This window comes from Lutra lutra, chromosome X, assembly GCF_902655055.1.
Source record: "Lutra lutra chromosome X, mLutLut1.2, whole genome shotgun sequence".
Taxonomy (NCBI): Eukaryota; Metazoa; Chordata; class Mammalia; order Carnivora; family Mustelidae; genus Lutra; species Lutra lutra.
In genome coordinates, this window is record NC_062296.1 from 58,172,035 (window position 1) to 58,198,150 (window position 26,116).

A 26,116-nucleotide genomic window follows, 5' to 3' on the forward strand; every position below is an offset into this window, starting at 1 on the left:
CATGCTGACCAAGCCCTGGTTGACGGGTCACAGGTGACTTTCTTCTTCACGGAAAGAACAAGGTTAGAGAAGTTACAGGGTTTGCTCAAACACGACTCTCTACTACCTCTCAAAATCAACATGGCAGGGAGTTAGAAGCTGGAGCTGGACAAGGTGGAATTTGAATCCAGCTCAAATATAGTCACGAGGACCCAGGTACCTGTGCTCTATGCCTCCATCTCTTCCCAAGTGGGGAGGATGGGAGGAAGAAGTGGCAATTCCCACATTTTCTCTGCCCAGGCAACTGGCAGCTGGGGTGGGGCTGAGCCCTGTGGGTTACCACCTGAACAGAACCGCTCCAGAAGTCCCTTCCTTCCCTGGAAGCAGCAAGGCATGCCCCATCTGGGTTAATAATTCTTTATTAGGATTCAGGTTCCAAACAAGGTAGAAAGCAGCGGCATGAGGGGTGCAGGGAGGGGAATGAGGAGGGAACACCAGGCGTGGCTAGCTGGGCCACTGCCAGAGGCCCGATGGGAGCCCTGGGCTGGGGGTGGGGAGGGGAGCTGGGGCCAGCCTACGGGCGTGGACAGGGGTCAGCGGATGGTGTATCGTACATAGGGGACCTCGACGTCCTCGCCGCTCTCGTCGTTGCAGCACAGCTCAAGCACCAGCGCCCGCACATGGCGGCCCAGCTTTCGCTTCGACACACGGCTTACGATCTCTGTCATCCTGGGGGGCAGGGGAGCAGAGGGTCAGGGAGGCAAAAAGCGAGGGAGGAGGGTGGGGAGGCGGGGGCAGAGGTGAAGGGCAGTGAACTGGGGTGGAACAGCTGTAAGTGGAACCGCCCCTGCTAACTCACGGCTGATCCAACCGTTCCTTGAGCTTGGCGGCTGGCATGAAGAAGGAGTAGAGCATGGACACACCCTGGGACAGCATGGTGATCTCCAATTTATGCTCTGTCTGAAGCAGGGGGAAGGGAGACAGCAGTGTCATGGGAGCAGACGGCCCAGCAAGCCTGGCCTGCACACTCTGCCTGCAGGTGGGATGAGAGTGAGGGAGGGGCCTCACCTTAAAGTAGTCCAGGAACTGTTTGAGTGTCATCTCCTCACCGTTAGGCTGCAGCCCCTGAACCTCAAAGCGATCCCACAACGTCCACTCCTGGTTATAGTACTGCGGGACAAGGACTGGGCTGATGGGCTGCAGGCCACCACAGGGTCTGGCCCCGTCAGTCCTGTCCTCGCCGTCCCCCCACCCCCCCACCCCCCATCGCTCAGGCTAACATGCTTAGTCAGACTGCAAGCCTCCTTTGTCAAAAACATGTGGCTTCTGTCGCACCCTGAGCGCTGATGCCCTTTGGTGACCGATGACCAACATGGCCTAGTCACTGGGAGCCTGCTCTGTTCTCATCTCCTACCTCCCATCCTCTCTCTCACTCTGCTCCAACAAGTTATTCTTCCTCAAACATGCCAGGCATGCTCTTACCTTGGGACCCCTGGAAAGACTCATCCCTCTGCCTGGAATGCACTCCCTCCAGGAGCCTGTGTGGTCTGCCTCCTCCCCTTCTCCAAATCTGGGCTCACAGATCGTCTTTTCAGCAGGGCCTTTCCTGACCATCCCACGTTTATAAGGCCCCAACCCATCCCCTTGCCACCTGGTACTCAAGTCCTCCTTACCGTGGTCTTTTTTGGAGGTTCTAAGATCATTTATCGTGTTATTTATAGAATCTAGTGCACAAATGAACAATCCTAGCACCTACAAGAATACCTGGCACACAGGTGCTCAGTAAATATTTGAAATGAATTAACAAATGAAGCAAGTGAAAGTATTTACCATAATAAGCACCCAATAAATGTCAGTTGCTATCATTATGTTACTAATAATCTCTTAGGGTACAATTAGAAGATACCATCTTTTCTAAGGGCTTCCACAGGCAGATTCAGTGCTTAGCACAGAATAGGTTAAATGAATAAATGAATAATGTGTGCACAAAGGGAATAGGTGCACACTCACAGAAACCCTCACCTGGTGACAGGCTATGAAAGCAAACCAAAGCCAGCTCTACAGAGAAACATCGCGCTCACAAACCCACCAGCCTCGACACAGGCCCTCACCTGGTGACGGGGTGCCGCAAGGGGTTCGGAGAAGGCAAAAAAGGGCAGGGCCAAGTTGAGGAAACCATTCTTGTAGGAGTCAAGCTGTCGGTGCCCGTGCACCACTTTATACAACTCCAGACACACAAGGCCAACCACAGCTGCTGTGGTCGTGGCAATGGCTGGGATGATCTTCCCTGCAATCAGCTTGCTCTGTGAGGCAGGAAGGATCAAGACACGTGATAGTTAAGGTAGAAGAGGCTCAGAGAACGAATGGAACGTGGAGAACTCAAGCCTGGGGGAGGGGTGCAGTGTGAGGTTGGGTGTGGGTGTGGAATCAGGTCCAGACTCCCCTCACCTTGTGCCGGTCCGCAGGGGGAATGTCATAGTTCTCTGCCCGGAGGTTGGATGCCGCCACAATGAAATCCATATGGAAATTGCTGTCATCATCCTTTTATGAGTGGGGGAGGGAGAAGGGGAAGGGCGGGGAGATGGCGAGAGGATCAGAGTCGGAGGAGGAAAAGGATTCCTGGCCCCTGGGGACACAAGTATCCTTCACTACAGTTACCTGCTGGTTCTCTGAGATCACAAAGGCAAGGCTGGGAATGTCTATACGTTCAGGGCCATGTGGCAGGCCCATGATGCAATCCCGGTAGAGGCCTGGGGCTGCCTCCAGATCCCCACAAACCCGTTCTGTCTGGGCTATCCCCCTACCCACCCAGGGCCCCCATCTAGTACCTTCTCAAAGTCAATGGGATACATCTTGAATCCAGGGAGCTTTTCTGGACTGGGCAGTGTGGCCTTGAGCTCCTCGAGACGGCTGTCATCTGCAGGAAGAAAGGGACACCATTGACCCTTCAGATCCCAGGCCAGTGTCTGAGGTGGAAACAGGAGCTGGGGTGGGGGCAGGGTCTGGGAGGGCAAAAGATGTTCAGGTAGAGAAGACCTGAAAAAGAAAGCTACCCTGGGAGAGAGGAGGCGCAAGGCAGAGAGGTAGAGCAGGACAAGAGAGCACAAACCTGAAGGAGATAGAATGGGGGCAGGTATATGGAGAGAGAGAGCTCTCCAGAGACACTAAGGAAGACATCAGGAGGAAGTGGACATGGACAGATCCAGATGGGAGAGCTGTAGATCTTGGGGAGAATGTTATAGAAAGGTGGGGAGACATGGAAAATATGGCTGGAGGGGGCGACAGGGGTATGAAAAAAAATATACAGAGAGGATACTGGGGGGAACACACAGATGCAGTTAGAGGAAAGATATGGGGAAGGGAAAAAAGGAAGAGAGGAGAATGGGGCACAAGACATGTAGATGTATTTCATACACATTTTATATATCATTTACACACGTTTCACACATACCTTACGTACATTACACAGATCTCACATATGGTTAGGCAGCTATATGCATGTATATACATATGTATGCAAGGAGAAAAATGGAGGAAATAAAGGGATGAAGTGAAGAAAAACGTGGAAGGAAAGATGGGAAGAAACATACGGAGAGGAACATGAGGGGGTAGAGACTTGGGAAGGGAGATGGGGAGATAACAGGAGAAGGGAGAAGATCGATGGAGAGGAAATGGGGAGCATGGAAGGTAAATGTAGGGGGAGCCACAGAGCTGCAGATGCGGTATCTAGGCCATGGACAGGGAGAGGTAGGTAGGACAAGACAGATCAAATCCACAGGCTGGGGGTCAACAAACTATGGCTCTGAGCCAAAATCGGCCCACCACCTGCTCAATCAATAAAATTTTTCTGGAAACAGCCACACACGCTCATTTACACATTGTATATGGCTGCTTTTGTACTTCAACCGTGACAGGTGATTGACCGCAGACACTCTATGGCCTGAAAAGCCTGAGGGTCACTATTTGGGCCCTCACCTAACATACAGCATGAGCTAGAAAAAAGAGATGGAGAGAGATGGGAAGTTGACGAGGAAAGACATGCAGAGGGAGATGGGTAGGGAATGCCAAGGAAAGAGAACATGGAAGGCAGTATTAGGGTGAAGAGGCGTACAGAGGCACACAGGGGCCAGATATCAAGGGAGAGAGACCACTGGTGGAGATCACAGCTCCCAGAGAAACATAAACAAAAGAAACAGAGAGAAGTTCTTTTTTGCAAGGCAAATACACACAGAAGACCAAAGAGTGGGGGAGAGGAGTGAGGGAGACAATTTGTCCCAACCGACCGACCTTCTCCACACTTTGGAAGAAGGGAAGCTCAAAGGAAGGTGTGGGGAAGTCTCGGGCCTGGGGTGGCAGAGCAGAGCCAGGGGCAGAGAACTGGTGGGGAAGCTGGCCTGGGCAGCCGACTGGCCAAACACCCTCACCAACTGAGGCATTGGCGCTCTGCAGCTCCTGGTCAGAGACGTGGATCTTGACGCCAGACTTGGGGGTAAACTCGGGGACCTGCACAGACCGTAGGAGTGTGGCCACAGCAGCTCGGTCCTGAGAGCCTGTCAGCCCATAGGTCTGGGCAAACAGGTTGGCGGCAGCCATCACGTAGTCCAGATGCAGGGGCTGGGGGAAGGCAGGGCCCAGAAGGGTGAGGACATCGGCTCTCTCCTGACGCGTCTCGGCCTCCTTCCCTCTCACCCACCCTCCGCCTGACCCAAAGACACCCCAGGGAAGAGACTTACATTGTTGACATCAAAGGTGAGTGGGTGTGGACAGCGTTTGGGCCCAGACCAGAATGGAGCTCCCGAGCTTGTGAGCTGAAGGAAAAAAGCAAAGAGATTTCTGAGGGGCAGGACTTGAGAGCAGAGGCCCCTCTAACAAGCCGAACTCCTAGCTGGGTACATGCAGGGCCCTGGAGTCAGTCATGAAAGACCCAGACTGTAGGGTCCTGTAGATGGAGGTTCCAACACCAGGCTGAACCAGGGGCCTCGCTGAGCAGACAACTACCAATTCCTGGGCACATGCAGCCACCTCACAAACTCTTACGGACTGCCAGGTACTGTACTAACTTACTATCAGTAAGTACCAATAAATCCTCAAAAAACCCCGTGAGGTAGACTGCTATTCCGTCTACTTTGCATGTGGGAAGACCAAGGTGCAGAGGAAGCTATGTGACTTGCCCCAGTGCAAATGGAGCTGGGAGGCGAACCCATGCACATTCCTGTGCCCACGACTACCGAATGACTACCAAATTTCTCCTCTGTAATCAGTATGGCCCTGGGGGTTGAGCTGGACTCAGAGCATGCCACAGGCAAAGGAAACAGGGACACAAGTCTCTTGCTCGAAGGCAAGGCAACGGGAAAAACAAGTCAGACTTAATCCATCTGCGGAGAGCCCTAGGCCCTGAGGTACTTGAGGTACCTGCTGCAGCCGGCCTCCTGACTGCGAAGAGCATGGGGAGAGACCGCAGCAGGTTCCTGTGTCGGGAAAAGGCCTCACGCCCAAAGGGGCCGGCAGGCGGGCATTACCTGGTCGGGAGGGAAGTTGTGCAGCAGCTGCCGGATGTTGTTGGAGTACTGGGTATGCCAGTGGTGGCAGGCCCAGCTCACGCAGTCGGCCCAGGTCTGTGGCCGCTGCAGCACCAGACTGCGCTGTACGGCCTCTAGCACCTCCAGGGGTTGGGTGCCTGCCAGCCGCAGGGTCCGCTCCACAAACTTGGGGTCTCTATTGGGAATTGGAGGAGGTCAGAGGGGCAGGATTACACCTCGGCCCTAGCAGTGGGCTCCAGCACCTCTACTTCCTCCACGGAAAGCTAGCCCTGACCCCCAGCGGTACGAGACCCCGAGCCTTCCCCAATTCATCTGCCAAGTAAGCGGGCCTGGTGCCGGGCATCACTGGTGAGGTAAGCAGGCAGGACGCCTTGGCGGGCAGGCAGGGGACAGGCCGAAGAGGCGCTTGGATACTTACGTGAGGTACTGGTTCACGTTTTCTGCCGGCTGCTTGAAGAGGCCTTCAAACTCATCCCGCGCCCACTGGAAGACAGAGCAGATGGACGACATGAAGTGACGGCTGACAACCGGGGACTTGTCATTAGACAGACCATCAGCAAATGCATCCAACTAGAACACCGCTGCTCGGAGAACAGGGAAGCCCTCTGCCACTGCTCCCCAACCTTCCCCACTCCCCCACCCTCCGGCACCTCAATTTAAAAACCAATAACTTGGGGCGCCTGGGTGGCTCAGTGGGTTAAGCCGCTGCCTTCGGCTCAGGTCATGATCCCAGGTCCTGGGTTCGAGCCCCACATCGGGCTTTCTGCTCAGCAGGGAGCCTGCTTCCTCCTCTCTCTCTGCCTGCCTCTCTGCCTACTTGTGATTTCTCTCTGTCAAATAAATAAATAAAATCTTTAAAAAAAAAAAAAACCAATAACTTGATCTGGGCAATGGTTACACTAGCATTATGTGTGAAAAAAAATTATTATTTAGGATCTGTGTGCCTTACTAGAGATATATCTCGATTAAAAAAATTTAATTATATTTTACCATAACTGAAAAAAAAATTCAGACCCAAATCAAAAACAGCTGCCACCATACAGGCTCTGGGCTGAGCAGGAAATAAGACAGATGCTCTGCACTATGCAAATTCCTAAGGACAGTAAATGCATTCACTAGTGCCTGAGTCTGGGTTCAATGCCCAGCTCTGCTACCTAGTATCTAGTTTGAGGACTTCAGAAACACGCAGCAACACTTACCTTTGCACCCTCCTTTCTAAAACAGATACTGTAACAGTAATAGCTACTGGGCAGAATTGAAAAAAAGAAACAAGCAACTACTAAGTTACGGAGAGTTTCCTAAACCTGCCCCAGATACATAGTAAAGACTAAGTGCTTTCCACACCAAGAGGCAGACACCACTCTCAGCCCCGTTTCAGAGGAGTCAGGCACGGAGAGCTGTCTGTGTCCAGTCACACACGACCCCATGAGATCACAATGGGGACACAAATATCAACATGCCCGCTCTCGAACTCCAGGCAGAAGGCAAAGTGGCCAAGGAAACTGGTTCTTCCCTATTTGGTTCTCACCCCCACACTCCTAACCAAACATTCGGAAGTCTGTTCTCAAAGACTACCGGGTCATTCTCATAGCACAAGAGTTCTCTTCGGGTACCCCTCAGGTTCTGGTTCATGGCCCTGGTGCCAGACGCCTACGTGTGTTCACTTTGTAAAAAGTCAGCCTGATGACGGGAGCTCTGGGCTGTGCGCACACGCACCACACAAACAGGATCATCCTGAGAAACTAGCTGTTGACGCCACTCTGAGCAATACCTGGGGGCACCTGAAGAGGAGCATTAAAGACCTAGGTAACTGCAGGAGGCAGTAAGAAACGACCATTAATTTCACTCAGCACAAAAGCAGGGTTTTGATTAGACAGCAGCAGTCCTCACCTGGGAGCAATTCTGCCCCCACCCTGGGGAGAAGGGAGGGGGCTATCTGACAATGTCTGGAGACATTCCCAATTGCTACAACTGTAGGAAAATACTAGTGGCATCCCGTGGGTGGAAGCCAGGGATGCTGCTAAGCGCTGGCTGGTGCAGAGGACGCCACCCACCACCGACAAAGAAATATCTGGCCCCAAGTGCCAAAAATGGCAAGGTCGAGAGACCCTGTTATGCAGAGCACATGTCCCTTGCAGAAGCATATTCAATTAAGGACTGAGGTGCCATGCTGTGACACGTTTCAGTAGAAAAGGAAAAATACAGCAATCTAAGAAAATGTGTCAAAAACTTGAACAACTATGGGGCGCCTGGGTGGCTCAGTGGGTTAAGCCGCTGCCTTCAGCTCAGGTCATGATCTCAGGGTCCTGGGATCGAGCCCCGCATCGGGCTCTCTGCTCTGCGGGGAGCCTGCTTCCTCCTCTCTCTCTGCCTGCCTCTCTGCCTGCTTGTGATCTCTGTCAAATAAATAAATAAAATCTTAAAAAAAAAAAAAAAAACTTGAACTATTAAATCTGCATGAGGAATGATATTTAAGTATTCATCATACCACTCTCTGTATATCTCTACATGTTGACAACTTCTCAAAATAAAAGAAAATGAATGTATCACTGTAGAGACCCAGGCTGCTGGATGGGAAGTGAGGGAGAAAGGTTTCAAGAGAAAGCACATCTTGAGCTTAGGCTGGTGACACCTGAGGGGGCCTAGCAGCCAAGAAAGAGCCTGCTCCCTCCCCTCTCCCCCCACAGCTGATCACCTGCAGGGTGTGCTCAATGGCGTTGGGGAAGTTCTTCAGGGTGCAGATGGGGATGGACTTCTCAGGCGGATCCTGGCTAGAGCTGTAGGACTCTGTCAGGAAGGGGATCACCACCTGCACGTTGCCCTTGGTGCCCAGTGTGCCAGACTCCAGTAGCGGCTTACGGTAGTACACACAGCGGCGGTCCATGTACATGCCTACAGGGAGGGGTGGGGGATGGGAGACCGTGTGTGTGTGTGTGTGTGTGTGTGTGTGTGTGTGTGTGTGTAAAAAACGTCAATAGAGGATAGGAAAACAAGACAGCGGATACACATACACACGCACGCACACGCACAGGCGCATACCACCTCTGCCCCGACCTCGCCCGCCTCCAAACTCACGGGCATCCACATTGTCAAGGGCATTGGCCACACCATCCAGGTTTTGGAAGAAATCGTCGTCATAGATGCGCTCCGTGTCAGGGCCCACACGGTTCTGGTGGCTTGTCACCCGAATGTGTGGATTCATCTGACGCACAGCTGCAGCAGCCGTGTCAGACTTTAACTTCTAGGGGGACAAGGCCGGGATGGGAACATGGGGCTCAGTTATTCGTGTATTCACCCAACAACCGTCTGTTTACAACCGTCCTCCTAAACATGGACTACTTAGTTTAGGAAGAACTAGGGCTCTGAGTTCAGAAGGCTCCTTGATTTAGGAGACAGTCGCCGACAGCGCCATATGGCCAACGCTGTGACAGAGGTGGCAGGGGCTCAGTGGAAAGGGAAGCAGTGAACAAATGCAGATCCGAGGCAAGAGGCCAGCCACTCGTTTCTATGCCTACCCAACATGTACTGTTCTTTCAGATAACAGAACTCAGAGGTGGAATCCATCCTCTCAAACAAAACAGGATCCTCCCAAAGTCCAGGTCAGGTCACATCCCTTCTCTGCTCAAAACCCTCCCCTAGCTCCCCACCCCCTCCACAGAGGGAAAAAGGAGTTGGCCCCCATTTCCCCTAGCTCACCTCCTATCCCTCTCCCCACCATCAGGATCCTGGCCTGGAGTGCTCTGGGGGGTGGGGGGGTGGGGGGGTGCAGAACTGAGCCCTTCCCTAACTCCTATCATCAAACCTGCCAACCCATCCTCCAGGCTTGTCCGACTTCCCTTTGCTTGGGCACTTATCAATGTTAAACCCCAAACCTCACCCTTACACTGTGTTGATTGCTTCTGGTCTGCCCTCACTCCCTTAGAACCTTTATTTCCTTGCTGTATCCCAGGTGCCGAGCACAGTGCCTAATGTAGGCCAATGGCTACCTAGTGACAAAGTCTATGAACGTAAAGGAGAACAGATCCTGGGCAGGCACACATGGCACTGTCCGCTATGGAAGGCTTCGCAGCTCGAGCTGTGTACAGCCCAGGGTCCACGTGGCAGGGAAGAGTGAACCTAGCACAAGTGTTCTCCTAGGGAAGGCCTGTTGGCAAGGCTGGCCTTTGAGTGGCATCTGGGAACCTGGATTTGGGGAGGGTTTTCCCCATGCCTTACCTGATAAGGGTGGCTCACTGTGCCTAGACTGCTTATGCAAAGTGTGGTTTCTGCTGAACTCCTGATTTCCTTCTGGGAGGTTGGAATTTAGGTATGTACATATATCCCACAGTACAAGCCCTGGGGACTGAGTCGTTAATGAGCATCCCTGGTTGGCAACATTTCACACGTGTTGTCACAACTCGCTACTAGGGGAGTTAAGTGCATCCTGTGCGACTCCACTAGGAGAGGAGTCTCGGAAGCCTGTGCCTGGTCTCCCCCAGACTTCGCCCAGGGTGCCTTTTCCCTTTGCTGATTTTGCTCTGCATCCTTCTGCTGAAGAAATCATAGCCATAAATACGGCTATAAGCTGAGTCCTGAGTCCTCCTAGTCAATCATCGAACTTGGGGGTGGTCTAGGGGACCCCCAACACACTGTCCCAACCAGCACGGATAAGAGGTCAAGGAAAAAGAAAAAAAAAAAGAAAAGAGAGATGAAAAATTGCAGAGCCAACCCAAGGATACTCAAGAAATGTTTGCTGAATGAGTGACGCAGAGAAGCTGAGAGAAAGAGTTGAAGAAAAAGGTGGAAAGGCCTCCCTCCTTTCCAGAAAAAATGGAAACAAGAGACAGGAGGAAAGCCAGAGGACAAAATCCACCCCCCCCACCGCCACCCCACTCACCGTGACGTCCCAGGGTCGGAATAGAAACTGCCGGTTCAGATTTGACTTCTCAATAGTGTCCATGTCTGTGACGACAATTTCTCCGCCCTCCCCACAGCCCAGCCCAATCATGGCGAAGTTCTTGAGCAGCTCACAGCCAATGGCTCCTGCACCCACCTAGGAAGCAGTAGAGAAGAGAGACAGAGACTGGCTGGAGTAACACAGGTAAGTGGGATGGTACGCATGACTCCTCACTCCCCACCACCTCTGAAGTCAGCAGGGGAGGCGAAGTGGGGCCAGTGCCACTTCCTCAAGTTCCAGAACTACAAGAAATAACCCAGAGCCATCTGAGGGAAGGCAGTAGCAAAAGGCACACAACAGAGGTACCAGAACCAGAAGACACTCCCTTGGGAGGCAGGAGACTCCAGAATAGGTAGCCAGAGGCCTGGGAGGTGCAGGTAGAGGGCATCTAAGGGGATCACTCACTAGGAAGTACTTCTGCTTGCCCAACTTCTCCTGTAGGTCGGAGCCAAACACGGCCACCTGCCCATCGTAACGGTTCTGGCGCTGAGGAGTGCAAAGGGAGGAGGGTCAGAGGGGCCCTCGCCAGAAATGCCCCCAATGGCATCTTCCTTGTGGGCCCTACTCGCATACCGGGTGGCACTTGTCCTCTGTGAGGGCCTCTTTGTCCTCAGGGAGACACTCCAGAGCATCGAAGTACAGCCATTGCATGATGGGCATAAACTTCCCAGAGCAGGCCTGGGGATAGCAGAGGAGAGAGGAAGCAGTCAGTGGTTAACTGGGGCAGATGAACAATAAGTGATGGAGTCAGAGAAGTGCCTGGCCCACACCCCCGACCCTGAGCTTCTCCACCCACGCTGACCTTCATGACCTCCTGGGCAGCCAGGCCCCCAATGAAAGCGTTTACGGGCGCCAGATCCCCAGCAGCCACATAGGCCAGCTTTCGGATGAGGTCCTCATCCAGGTTGTCCTGCTGCACTGCTCGCGGGGCTCGTGTATTCACGGCCTGGGCTAAGGTCACCAGCTCTGTTGCATCCTCCTGGTGGGACAGAAGAAACCAAGAGGGCACCTGTCAGGCCACTGTGGGAAGAGGAATGGGGAGGGGCAAAGAGGAAGGAGAGTAGACAGGCATAATGGGCCTTCGGTGCCAAGGTCACCTGCCCTGGCTGGCCCACCCACTCACCCACCTCATTGCGGGGCCGAGGGGGCCGGCCATGCTGAGCACAGAACTGGTGTAGGGCCTGGAAGCCAATGTGCAGCTGGGCAGGTCGGGAATACTTGGCAAAGTCCGTCATCACAAAGTCAGGCTCTGCCAGTGAGGCCAGCAAGGATTTCTGTGGGGGGCAGGGCATCAGAGCCTAGAAATGCCCAGAACCACCCCCCACCCTCTACTACCCACCACACTCACAAAGCTGATCTTCTTAGGTACTTTGACCTGACTGACAATGCCTCCACGGATGTAATCAGAGAAGTTAGAGGTGTCACAGATGCTAAAGGTGTAAGGACCTATGTAGACAGGAAAAGGGTCAGGCTACCCACTCTCCCTAAAGCCCACAATACCCTTAAGATAAGGGAAAAAATCCATGGATTTTCAGGGATCCCAGTCATCAGGAGCCAAGACCCCACGCCAGGTTCTACTCGGACATCAGAAACCATCTCCACTCTGCCCAAGACCCAGGCTCTGAACCCACGAGACCCTGTGCTCTTGGATCCAAATCTACACTAGAAGACATTCTCTGCTCCCTGTCTACATCAGCTCAGAAAAGAATGGATCCTCTGATCTGCTCTGTTCAAACGCCAGAGACCTTTTCCCCATCAGCGCAGACAACAGAGACCTAGTCTACAAACAGCTCAAACTCAAGACAGCACCTCTATCCCAGGCCCACCAGCTCTGGCTGGACCCCGACGGGGGGTGGGGGGGTTAGGTCTGTCTCTGGTTCATCTCAGACACACAGCATGTGTCCATCTTCCCTCACTCTGAGCCCAGGGTCATATCCTCTCACCCAATTCCTCCACAGCCCTAGCTCACCCAAGACTTTGATCTCCATGGGCTGACTTCCGTTGAGTTCAACCATGCCCTGTACTTCTGAAAAGGAGACAAAGTCGCCATTCTCAAACCCATGTCGGGCCTCATCCAGGCAGGTGACCACACCGGGATTGTCCTGGTTAAAGGAGAAGTGAGCCTCAGAGGCAGGTTCAGGGTACCAGGAGCAGACGGAAGGCCTGCTGCTGCCCATCCACCTGCCCGGAGCCCTGAGGCTGGTCTCCTCACCTTGGTGACCATAGAAACCATAGCACTGAGAGGCTGCTCCCCATTGGAATCTGTGAGGATCATTTCCTCTCCAAAGTCACAAAAGAGCTGCCTGTAAAGGGAGGCAACAGGGCTGATGCCCCAGAGTCCCATGCTCCCGGGGACCCATGTGTCCCTCGAGATGCAGCGAATACTTGCTGAGCAAATTCTGCCCATCACTGCTGGGAATCACACAGCGATCATGTCACGTGGGGAGAGGAGGACACACAGAATCCAAACCCCGAGTGGCTGAGGGGCAGGGCGGTGAGAGCTCAGGGGTCTCCGCCCGGGCCCAGCAGGGGTCGGGAAACCAGGGTGGGGGCACTCACCCAAATAGGCCCCGCGTGTCTGCCACCACCAGCTTGATGCCACGGTTGTGACAGAACTCACCGACCCGCAGCTGGTCCTCCAGGGGGGTGTTGGTGAGGACCACCACCTGTGGAGACGTAGAGGCTCAGGGCGCAGGCCCGGCACTGGGCCAAAGGGGAGAGAATAACGGAGGAAGGTTCGTGCCAGGGACTCGAACTATCTCCCCTGGCTCAGTAGAGACTTTCACAAAGGACCTACTGTGTAGCAGATTCAGCCAGGGTGAAACCCAGAGGAAAGAGAAAGGCCAATCCCTCCATCAGGGCAGGCAAAGCAGCCGGCTGGGTAATGAGGCAGCCAGGAGCAGAGCGTGGAGCACAGCTGACTCATTTACGCACCAACGCCCACCACAGCCTGCCTACAACCCTGCCTCGCCGGCGAGACACAGAAGTAACCCTCCCTCAGCAGCCAAAGTCTGAGCTCACTCCTACCACACCCACTTGCTCCCAATTCTCCAGACAATGCCTGCTGAAACGCTTGCTTTCGGCCTGAACGCCCTCCCTCCCCTGCCCTCTCCACGGGAGGAACTCCTACAACTACCTCAGGTTCCGAGGCGCAACGCCCCAAGGCAGAATCTCAGCTCCCACAGCTCCTCTTTCTCGCTCAGAATCTTTATTTAACAAATAACCAGATGGCCCTTATCATGTGCCAGCTGCTATTCTAAGCACTTAGCCCTCACAAAAACTCTAAGAAGTAGGTATTACTATGGGTCCCAAGTCCACAAGGAAGAAAAAAACGAAACAGAGGAGATCGAATGACCTCAACTGAAGACCCGCACTAGGAAGTGTGGCTCCAGCACGTGCCGATGACCACCAGGCTCTGTGGGTCTGCCCATCCACACCCCTGCCCCCGGAAAAGGCAGGTCCAGAGTCTAAATCCCACCTGCATCCCCAACACGAGACCTGGCACGGAGGCCAGCCCATTCACCAGAGAACTAGTGAGCAAAGACAGATTCAGAGAAAACTGGGCAGGAGGCTGGGTGGTACGCCCCTAGGGTACCTGAAAGCCACTAAGGAAGTCCTCGACCAGAGGCCCGGTGTAGGCACTGACAGGCACATAGCTGTTGAGTTCGGCGAGGCGGGGCTGGGAGACCTCAGCCCTATTTTTACCGATGTCCTCCTCCCGCAGGTAGAACTGCAAAGGGGAGCCAGAGAGGAAGGGAGTGGCGGCAGAGCCCGGGGGACTGGCACCTCCACCAGGGAGAAGGGCTGCCAAGTAGTACCTGGGAGGAGAGGTCAGCCCACTGGGCAGTGCCCTGGTCATGCAGGGTGACAGCCTTGACCCCACCAAGGATGATGTTCTTGGCAATCTCCACGCCCAGGCCCCGTAGGCCGGACACCAGGACGCTGGAGGTCTGGAGCCGCTTCATGGCCTCATGGCCCAACACATACCTGCCAGGTTGGGGGGCATTCTGGGTCAAGGTCTGGCCCTCCAGACCCTGTCCTCCCAGTACCCCCTCCGCTGCTTAGTCCAACCAAGGCCCCACTTACAGCTGCCGGGAGTAAAGGCCCTCATCTATGTCTGCTTCACTGCCGTTCTTCGCCATTCCCTAGGCACAGAAGAGAGGAACAGGTTTGGGGAGGTACAGAGGAGGGTGTGGACAGATGCACTGTGATACAGAAGGCTCTCCCACCACCACTCCCACCACCCGGCCTGCCAGGGTCCAGGAAGAAAACACTTACGTTGGTTGGCACCGAGGGCACTTCGGACAACACGGAGTGGGCAGGGGAACAGTTAGAACCCGGCTTTGGATCAGGCCCGGACACGCGACGTTTCTTGGACAGCGGCGAGCTGGACATCTGGAAGGGAAAAGGAAGGTCAGAGGTGAGCTTGGAGCATGTGAGTATTGCAGTCGGTTAGTGGTGACCGTGGGGCAGGGGGAAGGGAAGACTTTAGGGCTGGTATCTCCATTTTACAGAAGAGGAGGCAGGTACAGAGAGGTGAGGTGACTTGCCCAGGGTCACACAGCTGTCAGAGCTAAGATCTGAACCCAGGTGGTCTGGCTTGCAATCCATGCTGCTGACCACTAGGCCATTCGCCTTTCTCCCCAGCCCAGCATGAGGGAGAGACTCCAGTCCTGCGGGGTGAGAGGAGTGACATGAAGAATGTCCTTGTGGGAAAGTCAGAGGAGGGTGTAGGCTCAGGTCAGACCCTGCCACTCCTTGACAGACCTCATTTAAGCATTAACCTGTGGGCTCAGTTCCCTCACCTGTGCAACAGGGCTGACAGGGCCACTTACCTACCCCACGGAGTTGCCGAAGTGATGAAAGAGAGCCCAGACCACAGAGCCTGGCACAGAGCAGGCAGGCAACCACAAGCAGCCATTCTCCTCCCCCTTAACCCCGGCGACAGGGGCACAGGAGGGAAACGCAGCTTAGACTTCCATCAGGGTGGCATGATGGCGGGAGACACCTTGCCAGAGACCCAGCCCCGGAGGGGCTCAGGGAGGAGAGTTTCCCAAAGCCCACCCCAACCCTCCCCACCTCCGGCCGGAAGGGAAAGGCCCAGGCCAATGAAAGAGGTCAGGGGAGAAACCAAACACACACACACACATGCGTGCGCACCACACACACACACAGGCATGCACATCCCGAGCCCTGTCTGCATGTGGAACCCTGAAACAGGTTACCGATGATGGTGGATGAGTATTGATTAGGAATCCTCCCTGGGCCAGATGTCAGACCAAGCACGTTATGAGCCGTGCTTCACTTTGTCCTCACGGCGTCTCCCTGAGATCTGGACTACTACTGTGTCATCCCCCAGCTCCCACTGGAGGAAAAAAATTCACTCAGGGACACTTGGTGACTTGACTAAGGTTCCCACAAACACAGTGGCCAGGCCCTGACCAGGATCTGCGGACCCTGAAGCCTAGGCTGCCGCCTAGTGTTAGTCCCATTTCATCCCCTCAACCAGGGTTGAGCACCCTCGCCAGACAAATGAGAAAACCTGAGCTCACGAGGTCAAGTTAACCTGCCAAGCATCACACACCGGGTCTCAGAGAGAGAACAATAGAGCCTGCTGTGGCAGAGAAATATATGTGTGTGACTGGATCCACATGGCAGAGACAAGAGGACCCACAATCGTTTCCCCTTACCACCAATGCTCTCCCAAGCCACTGTCCTCCCACACTGGGCCTTTTCTGACCCACCCCCCTCCCTAATCACACTGAGCACACCCAGTGTACCGAAGATTCTATCTCGGCACCGGTCACCCTCTGACGCTAGGCAAGAAAACAGGAGCTCCCTATCATCTACCAAGAGCTCACTGCCTGTCAATCACAGGGTAAAAAGCTTTGTCTAATCCCAACAATGCCCACAGAACGAGATAACCTCATGCCCACATCACAAGGAAGAAAACAAAGGCTCAGGGAACTCAATCACTTGCCCACAGTCACGCAGCTGGTGTAGGCCTGTTTGCCAAATGCCTCCTGGGAGAAGAGAGTCAGGACCAAGCTCAGGACCCAGCCCATGGGGCTAAGGGATGAGGTGTGAGGGAGGAGGACCCAGAAGGCAGGAGGTTGGCTAGGGCCCTGGAGCAAACCAGCCTAAGTACTGGGAATGCAAAGCACTAACCTAGACAAGAAAAAGTTGGTGAATTAGTACGGAGGCAAATCATAATTTTTCCATTTACTGGCTTTCTGACCTGGGGAAGGGACTCATTTACTGAGCCCCATCTTTTCCAAAAGCAGGGACAAACAGAAGCATCCCCAAGGATTTGCTGGGAAGGTTAAAAAAGTCTACTTCTGTGGTCAGAACTCAGAGACTTGAAGACGTAAGTAAGCTCCTCCCTGGACACCTGCAGTGGCCTCCATTACTTTTATTTCTTTGCCTAGTCACTGGTTTGCTCATCTGGGACACACCATCTCCCTTGCTTCCTGAATCAGTGATGATCCAGGGCCAGAGAGATCTTTAATATTTGCACTTTTATCGCCGGATTCCTGTTGCTGCCAGCAAGGGTCTAAGCAGGTTTTGGGTGACTATTCCAGAAAAGATTTCAACTGCAGAGATTTGGAACAGCCGTCTCAAGGCAAGCAGGAGGATTCTGGGGCAGTAACCCCAGAGACGAGCTAAAAATTCCCCCACCCTCAGTACAAAATCGATATCCTTTCTCCCTCAACATATGCTCAGGCCCCACTTAGGACGCATATACGATCCATTGTTCAGCAAAGCCGAACTGGGGCTTAAGAGAATTTCAGAACTTGCCTGAGGTCTCCAAACTGGTGATGTTGAAGCCTGAGCATTCTCTACCACCCAAACCAGAGAAGAAGGCTTGAGGTAGGAGTCTGGGAGCAAGTTTGAAAGGGGGCAGGCACAGGGTCAGGTTATCAAGATGGAAGAAGCTAAGGCACAGGATGCTGGGGCCTGTCAAGCCTCCTGGGAGGGATTAACTGAGAAGTCCCTGGGAACACAAAAGAGAGGAGTCAGGAGGTAGTTGTTTGAGCCCATGGAGACTCAGAGGGAGATGGAGAAGGGGACAGAAGTCATGGGATGCAGGCCAGGCAGGGCCAGGCCAGGTTGTTAAGACTCATACCTGAGTCTTTGGAAAGGATCTTTTAGGGAAAGGCCAGGAAATTGCACTAGAGGTCCCCTGAGGCTGCAAGGAGATAGGAGGGCAGTGGCTGGGCCCCATGGAAGCTACAGGAGGAACAGGTGGGGGATTCTGGGATCCAAGGAGGCTGCAGAAAGATGCTGGGGTCCGGGGGGAGGTGTGTTGTCCATCAGAAGGATGCTGGGGCCTTAGGGGTCTCTGCAGATGGATGCTATTGGTACAGAAAAACCTTTGACCAAAAATAACAGGGACTTGCACGGAGAGAGGTGTCTCTGACATTGATGTCAGAGTCCCAGAAGGCTATAAGGTGAATGGTGAGTCCTAGGGTAGGGCTGGGGAGAGATTTCTAATGGAGCACAAAGGCCTTGTGTTGATCTCTGGTACATGCTAGGTACAGCAGCTGCTCTAACAGAGTGGAAATGGGAGGCTGAGCCCAGACAGTTCTAGTCCTAAAAAGTTCAGCAAGCAGATACTGGCTAGATCTCCAAGTAGGTTTGGGTTTCTCTGACCAATTGTGTGGAATCCCACGGACGCTGTGAGTGGATGCTGAGAAGGAGGTTTTCTACTCTGACTGAAAACAACTGGGCCTGTTGGGGGAAGGGACATCTGACAATGATGCTGGGGGTCCTACGAACCTAAAGCCCTCTAACTGATGCTAAGGACCTTGAAAGACTGAGGGCAGATTCTGAGGCCTGATTGATGTGATGTTAAGGGATCTGGGAGCGAAGGTGCAACCCTGGTTGGCCTTTGAAGGAAGTGGCTGAGTGAAGGGTGGGGTATGAGCAGAGTCTGATGGAGGGGGCTGGAAGGCAACAGGGTCTGCAAAGGCAGGTGCTGGCCAGGGGAATCTGTGATGGAACATCCTGCAGTGAGGACTGTGTGACCAGGAAGCTGCTGAGGCCCATGAGCGGTAGTCTCCAGAGAGAATACTGAAACTATGAAAAAGGGCATTCCCTTAAAGTAGAGAACGCCTCTAAAAGCAAAAGAGTCTCTAAAGGTAAACGTTGAAGAGAACCTCTGATTAGAAATGCTGGGTCCAGAGGGCTTTTTCATGGAAGATACTAGGGCCAGGTTTGAGTTGGACAGGTAGAGAATAGGTCTCTGACATGGAGGCCAGGCCCAAATCCTCTTTCCACAGGGTCTAGTTTCCTTCGAGGCTCTGAGAGCAGATAATGCCTGTGTGAGTTGGGGGAGGAGGGACAGCTATCTGAAAGAAGCTGCTAGATTAGACTTACAGAAATGAAGGCCCTCCCCCGGGGTCTAGCCCCTCTTGGAAGCTGTGAGAGCAAATACTGAAGGACTAGGAGGGTCTGAAAGAAGATTCTGGGGTAGGGCTTTCATGGCACACGGTCGTGCGGGGCTTCGCCCAGGAATGTCAATCCCATTAAGTCTCTGTTAGCGACTGAGGAACATTCTGACTTGCGATACAAGGTTCAGGTCAGAGTCCCGGTCCCTGACTAGGGATACTGGGCCTGAGTCTCTAAGACCAGATCCTTGGAAGGGGAGGGGGGGTCTGACCCCAAGGTCAGATTTCCGAACCCGAGGGCTGGTCCAGGATGGGAAATGTCGACCCCGCCCCAAGACCTGTCCCCCTCCCCACAGATCCCTAGCATCCCAGTCACCACCGCCCATCCCGACATCGGCCTGGCCCAGCGCCGACCCAAGCTCCTCCAATGCTTCCCGAAACCCCTGCCCCGGCCAAGGCGCTGAGAAAGGCCGTTTGTTACCAATGCCGGTTCCCCGGGTCGCGCCGCCGCCAACTCCTCTAGGAGCCGAAGCCAAGCCCGGCCGCCACCCTCCTCCTTCTCCTCCTCCTCCTCCTCCCCGCCGCCTGGGCCGCCTAGAATCGCCGCCGCCTGGGCCGCCTTCTCCTCCCCCGGCCGTAGTGGTAGTGCTCGACCCTTCCACCTCCTTCACCTCCGCCGCCGACACAAGATGGCGGCCGGAGAGCCCGAGGCCGGAACAAAACCTTGAGCCCCACCCCCCAGGAACCCGGATGCACGCAGGCCGCGCCCATTCATGAATCATGTATAAATGGTCCCTGCCCGCTGCGACCCATTCGAAGAGGAAGAGCTCCACCTGGTGGCGAAAGTGGTAGCAACTGGGAAGAAAGGTTTAAAAAAAAGACCAAAACACAAAAACCATAGATGCCACGCCCCATGGAACGTGAATAATGAATACATTATTGCAGCCAGGTTGCCAAGATAACTAAGAAAGGACTTCAAAAGGCCATATTTCCTGCTCATGAATTATGCATGAGGCCGGGTGGTTGGTGGACTAACTCCCTGCAACCAAAAAGCCAATGTTAAAACATGGAGCCACGCCCCTTTCATGAATAATTAATGATCTCACAGCAGCCCGGAAGCCAAGGAGACCAAGGCCACATCTTATCATGAATAATGCATGAAGCCCGGTGGGCTGGAACAAAAGGTAGAGGCCCGCCTACTGCCGCATCTATTACCCTGTAAGCAGGGAAAAAGGGTAGGGAAAACACACTCCCCCGGCTCATAAATAATGAATGATGATGCTGCGGCAGCTCAACCTGGAAACTCAGAGAGGTCAAGAAAGGTCCCACCTAGTTACTTATGAATTATGTATGAAGCTGGATGGACAGAAACACTCAAGACAGCCCTGCCCAGCTAGCAGGGATTATAGTACTCCAGCCAAGGAACACAGCCACGCCTTCCCGTTCATGAATAATGAAAGACGATGCTGCAGGGCCACAGGGGAAACCCAGGGGAAGTGTAGCCGCCTTCTCCCCACCCCTGACTAAGATCAGGGCAGCCTTGGCCCAACCGAATTTAGACTAATATGCCTTTGGCAGGTGCTTCAGTTTCCACAACTGTAAAATGGGGATAGTAATACAACCCATTTACCTCATAAAGGCAAAGTGTGCTATTATGAAAATCAGAGAATATGGATCGTGGTGTGAGCTAGCAGTGCTGACACAGGACGCTGTTAAATTTAAGTATTCTATATTAATATAAAAGAACTATGTAGATATATATTTATATTAATATAAAATTAGTTATGGCTGAGGGTATACTCAGTCACTACAGAAAATCCCAGCTTGGGGCATTATTTAAAAAACAATGCCTTGACCAGGCAATGAAATCTTACACAGCACTAAAGAGAGAAAAAAAAAAAAAAGAAAAAAAACAATGTCTTGAGACAACCAACCGCCCAGAAGGACAATGGAAAACAGAATGCTAAGGCCACCAATGTCCACTGAATAGACAGGACAAGAGGACCAGGCCACCAGAGATACAACTGTATGCCAAAGCCTCAGGTACACAATAAGCACGCAACACACTTCTCTCAAATAACAGATCATATTAACAGATCGCATATGATGGTGATGTGTCCTTTCCAGGCATTGTGCCACTGATCTCAGGAATGCAGAGCAGGAAATCGGTTCCTTCCTGGCCTTCAGGTCTTAGCTCAGAGGTGACCTCCTATAGAGAGTTCTTGAACCCTCACAAAAATCATTTCCACCCACCAATGACTAGCTGTGTGACCTAGGGCCAGACACTTCACTTCTCGGGAGCACTCTTTCCCCACCCATAAAATGAGAACAATAGTAACCTACCTTGTGATCAGAGTTTAAACGAGTAAATGGGCAGAAAGGGCTTAGAACAGTGCCAGACACAAGTACTATATGACTAACATTAGTAGTAGTACATGCCATTAAAGTGGTGGCGGCGGAGGGAGACACTGTGGCATTTGATTAAGACTACAGACTCTGGAACTAGATTGACTGGGTATGAATCCTGGCTCAGCCACTCACTGACTGTGACTAACTTTAGGCAAATTACTTAGCCTCCCGGTGTCCCAGTTTCCTCACCTATAAAATGGGATAATAATAACCTACCTCCTAGGATTGTTGTGGGGATTAAATGGGCTAATAAAGTGTGAAATGAATGTAAACTCATCTGATTATCATTATGCCCATACCCATTTTCAGGCTCACAGAAAGATTTGCCAAAGATTACACAGCTGGCAAGGATCGATGGGATTTGAATCTAGAGCCTGTGTTGATAACCTGGAATTACCAGGCCATAAGGAATGAACAGTGTAAAAGGTTTCCTCCCTTCGCTAGAGTTAAGGGTTACTTAAATCCTGGAACCTGTAGGGGAAAGCTAACAGCAGGTCATGCAGATGAAACCGTAAAAGCTACGCCCCTCATGAATTATGCACAATTACGCCCCTAGAAAAGCCACAGAAAACTCGGGGCTCTACTCACCTTTCCGATTAATCAATGAGATCTAGTTTGCCCGGCGGACTGCAGAACGCCCCTTCAGCACATCCCTCCAGCACGCTGACCCGCCCCCTCGTGAATAATTCACAAGCCGATACTTCCCCCGGACCAGGTGCGAAAGAGGCAAAAATGGGCTTCCTCAACAGCCCCACCTCCTCATGAATAATGAAAAAAGCCGCGGGCAACGAAGGCCCGGTAGCACGCCGTCCCCTAGCACACTGGGTTCCAGCGTGCCTTCCACAGCCTGGCCCGGAGGGGGTGGGGGGGGGTCCCTCTCCCTAAAAACGTGTGGGCTCCGACCTGTCCAGTCGCCTCGCCCCGACTACCCAAGGGCGGGGAGGGGGGGACGGCATCATAGAACCAGAGGTCACAAAGGCTATGGATACGTCCACAATGCCACGTCGGTCCCGAACGTTACCACTGTCACAGGACCTGTCCTGAAACAAGCTCTCCCAAAATTTCACCTTGACTTCAGGAACCTCAAACTTCGCCTCTCCCTTTGGGGAGTACCCCCAAATCCTGCCTCATGGACAGAGAACTCATACACGGACCTTAAGGGTCTCCTCAAACACCCCCCAAAACCCTGTCTCCGAGGGGTGTAAAGCCTGCCTCCGAAGGGTATATAAATCCTGCCTCCCAGTGATACTCCCTAAAACAGACTCCAAATCCCGTCCCGGTGTCCCCAAATGCCACTTCCTAAGGGACCCATCAAAAGCAGCCACCCCGGGCCCAGAGCTCCAAATGTGCCCATTAGGGGATCCCCCAAATTGAGCCCCCTCCCCCAAATGCTGTCTAGGGTTTGGGGGCACCGTGCTCCAGCTCACCCCCTGCGCCGGGCGGAAGCCTCGCCTTCCTGCTGGAGATGAGCCGAAGCCACGGGGCAACGGAAGAGCAAACCACCTCGGTCGTACCAGAGCCAGAGTTTGCGCGGAGCTCGGAAGCGCGGGGCCTTGAAGGGCCCCCGGTTGGGGATGTACCACAGATGCTTAGCTAGAGGGGCGCCCGCCCCTGCTGCCGCGCCGTCGGCGCCCGTGTCAGACCCAGACACCCCTACAGATTGTGGTACGTCCCGAGCGCGCGAGGCATGCTGGGGGTGGTAGTCCTGTCTGGCCAGTGCCTGGTGCACGTGGTGGGCTACAGCGCCCAGAGTATGGGAAAATGTGAACCTGGGCTGTGGAATTCCTGGAGCTGTGCTCTGGGGGATGGGAAAAGAGAGTGGAACGTGGGGTACCTCCAGATGTAAAGGCACACCCATCCTACAGATGGGAAGGCTGAGGCTCAGATAGCCAAAGGAGTTCATTCATTTGACATTTATGGAGTTCAAGCTGCGGGCCAGGCGCGCTAGGGACTCTTCCCTTGTCCTCACGGAGCAGACATTCCAGCGAGAGAGATAGACCATAAATACAGCAAATGAGTAAAAATCATAGTTTTGCATATAAATACTTATTATGATAGATACATGTGACTGTATAATATAAATTATATGTAATAAAATATACATATACATAGTTGACATAACGTGATAGCTAGTGTCCATATGTAACTAATTTACATCTGTATATAGTAAATGTCTTAAATACATTGTGTGTATTCTATATTCATAGGTGAATATATAATTAAAGATATATGTAAATACGTGTAGTATATATGTATGTAACAACTGTCAGTGCTATGGAGAGAAACAGAACGAGATAAGGGGAAATCTGTGGGGTCAGGTTGCATTTTGCGAGTGATCAAAGAAGGCCTTGCTGAGAAGGTGATGTTCGAGCAAATGCGTTTCACAGAAAATATCTTTATCACCTTATCCCAAATTCTGTACCTCGTATCCTGTCAACAACCTCCAAATTTATTCACTTGAAAAGGATTTCTTGAGTGCCTACTAAGTGCAGAGCACTGGGAGCACAGCAGAGAACCTATGAAGGAGACTGCCCTTGCAATAGTTAAGAACACTCTTTCCATCAGGTCTTTTCCTTCTTACTCATCTTTTGCCTCACCTCAGAGAGACCTCCCCAGATACTCCCTGTGAGGTAGTCAGGGACCACCTCTCTGAGGAAGCAGCATGTGAAAAGTGAGGAAGCAGGCCATGTATCATATGGGGGAAGGAATTCCGAACGGATCATCAGGTGCCTGGCCTTGGGAGTTTGGGAGTGTGAGTCCCAGTCTGAGGAAGAGGGCAGAAGTCTGTGCAGTCAAGAGAGGAGTGAGGACGGGAGAACACTGGTGATGACATCTGAGGCCGTGTCAAGGAGGGTGTTCTAAGCCAGGCTGAGATGTTTGGGTTTTGTTCTAAGATCCGTGGGGAGCCGTGAAAGGATTTTAAACAGAAGTGCCACCTGATAGGAATTCCATTTTAGCGTACACAAGCTGGCTGCTCTGTGTGGAGAGAGAACAAACTGTAAGGGGAAAGATGGGAGCCGAGAAACCAGCAGAAGGGCCACTGCAAGAGGCCAGAAGTGACGAGAGAGGATCAGACTGAGATGGTAAAAGTGGAAGGGGCAAGGAGACATTCGATTTTGGGTTGATTTTGAAGGTAGAGATGCCAGGATTTGCCAAGGGGTCATGATAGAGGACATGAAAAGTAGAGAGGAGTTCTGGCTGACCCCCAGGTTATTAGCCTGAGCAGCTGGAAGGATGGAGTTGTCATCAACCGACAGGGGAAATACTCCATTAGGAACCAGGTGTGGGGCAAGGTCAGGAGTTTGTTTTCAGATGTGTTATATTTGAGATGCACGCTAGACATCCAGGTTGTGGTTTGTGTTGGTTGAATGAAGAGTTGAGGACCAGGTGTGAAATTCAGGGGATGGAGGGAGGTCTGAGGCTGGAGATATGGATTTGGGGACCATCAGAGGGGACAGCTGAAGCCATGGGTGTGGCCGAGTTCTTCTCTGAAGAATCGATTGCCATCAAATGGATCAGAGGGTGTCATTGAGGCAGGATTTGGACTTTCCTAAGTGAGAAGGAGAGCACTGCAGTTGGAGGGAACAGCTTGAGCAGAAGCCCATGGAGGTGAGAAAGCAGGAAAAAGAGAGGGAGGGGGAGGTGGGGGTGAGAGAGAGTTGTACCATTTAGCTTTGCCCCCAGCCATGGATGAGAGTGTCCTGTGAACTCTGTGGGAGTGAGCTTGGGCATCTTTTCATAGCTTTAAAGGTATTTATGGTTCTTGTTTTGGGGGGGAATTTTCTGTTTGCATCCTTTGTTCATTTCTATTGGGTTGCTGTACTTCTCATGGATTTTTAGGAACTCTTTACATATTAGCCTTTTTTGGTTTTGTTTTTGTCTTTTCTTTCTAGCCTTTTTTTTTTTGTGTGTGTGTGTGTGGAATGTGTTTTTATTTATACTTCCAAGAACTGGTATATGCCAAGCCCTGTTTTAGGCATTTAGGGACATAGTGGTGAGCAAGGCAAGACGAAAGTCTCTTCCCTTGTGGAGCTTTGGTTCTGGTGAAGGAGACACTATAGAAAAGGGAAAAAAAATAGAGAGGATGTTAGAATCTGAGAAGTGTTATGGAGAAAATTAATGCAAGGAGTGGGGCATAGGGAGTATGGTGGGGGAGGGTTTGGAATTTTAAATAGGGTAGGCAGGGCAGGCCTCATTAAGGAGGTGACATTTGAACTTTCAAATGGCCTGTCTCCTTCAGTCTGAAACAGTTCTTCAGTCTTCCCTTGACCTTCATGACCTTGGCGCTTTTGAAGATGAGAAGCCAGGAATTTTGAGGCATGTCTCTCGGTTTGGTCCTGTCGGATGCTTCCTTGTGGTTAGATTCAGGTTCTGCATTTGGGATGGGACTATCAGAGAAGTGTCGCTGACTCCTCATTTCATTCTATCAGATGGCTCATGATTTAATATTGATCATGTTCGCTGTGTTCCCTTCATTAAGCTGGTATCTGCAGGTTTATCTACTGTAAAGATACTTTCCCTCCCTTTGGAATTAACTAACATGTATTTCATAGGGAGATACTTTGAATCTATGTGAATATCCTGTTTCTCACCAAAGTGTGACTGACTGCTAGTGTAACAACTAGTTTTAGCATTCATAAATTTTCTAACTCCATCACTGTTGACCATTGTTAGTATTATTTGTTAACATTCTACTGTAAAGAAAATATTTCCCTTCTTCTCCAATTATTTACTCTTTCACCCATTTATTTATAGGTATGGATTCATGGTGTCTAGAGCTTATCAACTGCTTTTTTCTGTGTTTCAGATTATGTTTTGCTTACTTTGGGTCTATTAAGGTAGTGAACTACATTTATAGCCTT

At 52.3% G+C, this 26,116-nt stretch overlaps 1 protein-coding gene across 4 annotated transcripts; it reads right to left on the bottom strand.

The window, feature by feature from the left end:
* Window positions 1-382: 382 nt before the first annotated feature.
* Window positions 383-22,832, bottom strand: UBA1 (ubiquitin like modifier activating enzyme 1). 4 transcript variants are annotated; one of them, XM_047714978.1, is made up of 27 exons: window positions 19,327-19,537; window positions 15,006-15,128; window positions 14,734-14,850; window positions 14,542-14,600; window positions 14,274-14,442; window positions 14,051-14,185; window positions 13,015-13,121; window positions 12,668-12,758; window positions 12,425-12,557; window positions 11,804-11,901; window positions 11,583-11,729; window positions 11,258-11,434; window positions 11,029-11,133; window positions 10,861-10,941; window positions 10,396-10,551; window positions 8,595-8,760; window positions 8,215-8,411; window positions 5,938-6,002; window positions 5,499-5,694; window positions 4,713-4,787; window positions 4,404-4,593; window positions 2,808-2,896; window positions 2,428-2,520; window positions 2,091-2,282; window positions 1,048-1,149; window positions 839-939; window positions 383-708 (listed from the first exon to the last, which is right to left on the bottom strand). In XM_047714978.1, exons 3-27 carry the CDS (start codon window positions 14,848-14,850, stop codon window positions 573-575), a joined length of 3,177 nt encoding a protein of 1,058 aa, XP_047570934.1. In that variant the 5' UTR covers window positions 15,006-15,128; window positions 19,327-19,537; the 3' UTR covers window positions 383-572. The 4 variants fall into 4 exon arrangements, with proteins under 4 accessions (XP_047570934.1, XP_047570936.1, XP_047570937.1 ...); XM_047714980.1 differs by lacking the exons at window positions 15,006-15,128; window positions 19,327-19,537 and adding an exon at window positions 22,682-22,832; XM_047714981.1 differs by lacking the exons at window positions 15,006-15,128; window positions 19,327-19,537 and adding an exon at window positions 21,843-21,866.
* Between the last annotated feature and the right edge of the window lie 3,284 nt (window positions 22,833-26,116).

What these genes read in the sequence shown, in the direction of transcription:
- UBA1 (XM_047714980.1), bottom strand. Translation starts at nt 14,850, where the DNA reads ATGTCCAGCTCGCCGCTGTCCAAGAAACGTCGCGTGTCCGGGCCTGAT. An exon ending in ACAACTTCCCTCCCGACCAG is followed by an intron (nt 4,788 to 5,498) that starts GTAATGCCCGCC and finishes TTTTTCCTTCAG; the next exon opens with CTCACAAGCTCGGGAGCTCC. An exon ending in AAGGAACGGTTGGATCAGCC is followed by an intron (nt 709 to 838) that starts GTGAGTTAGCAG and finishes CCTGCCCCCCAG; the next exon opens with GATGACAGAGATCGTAAGCC.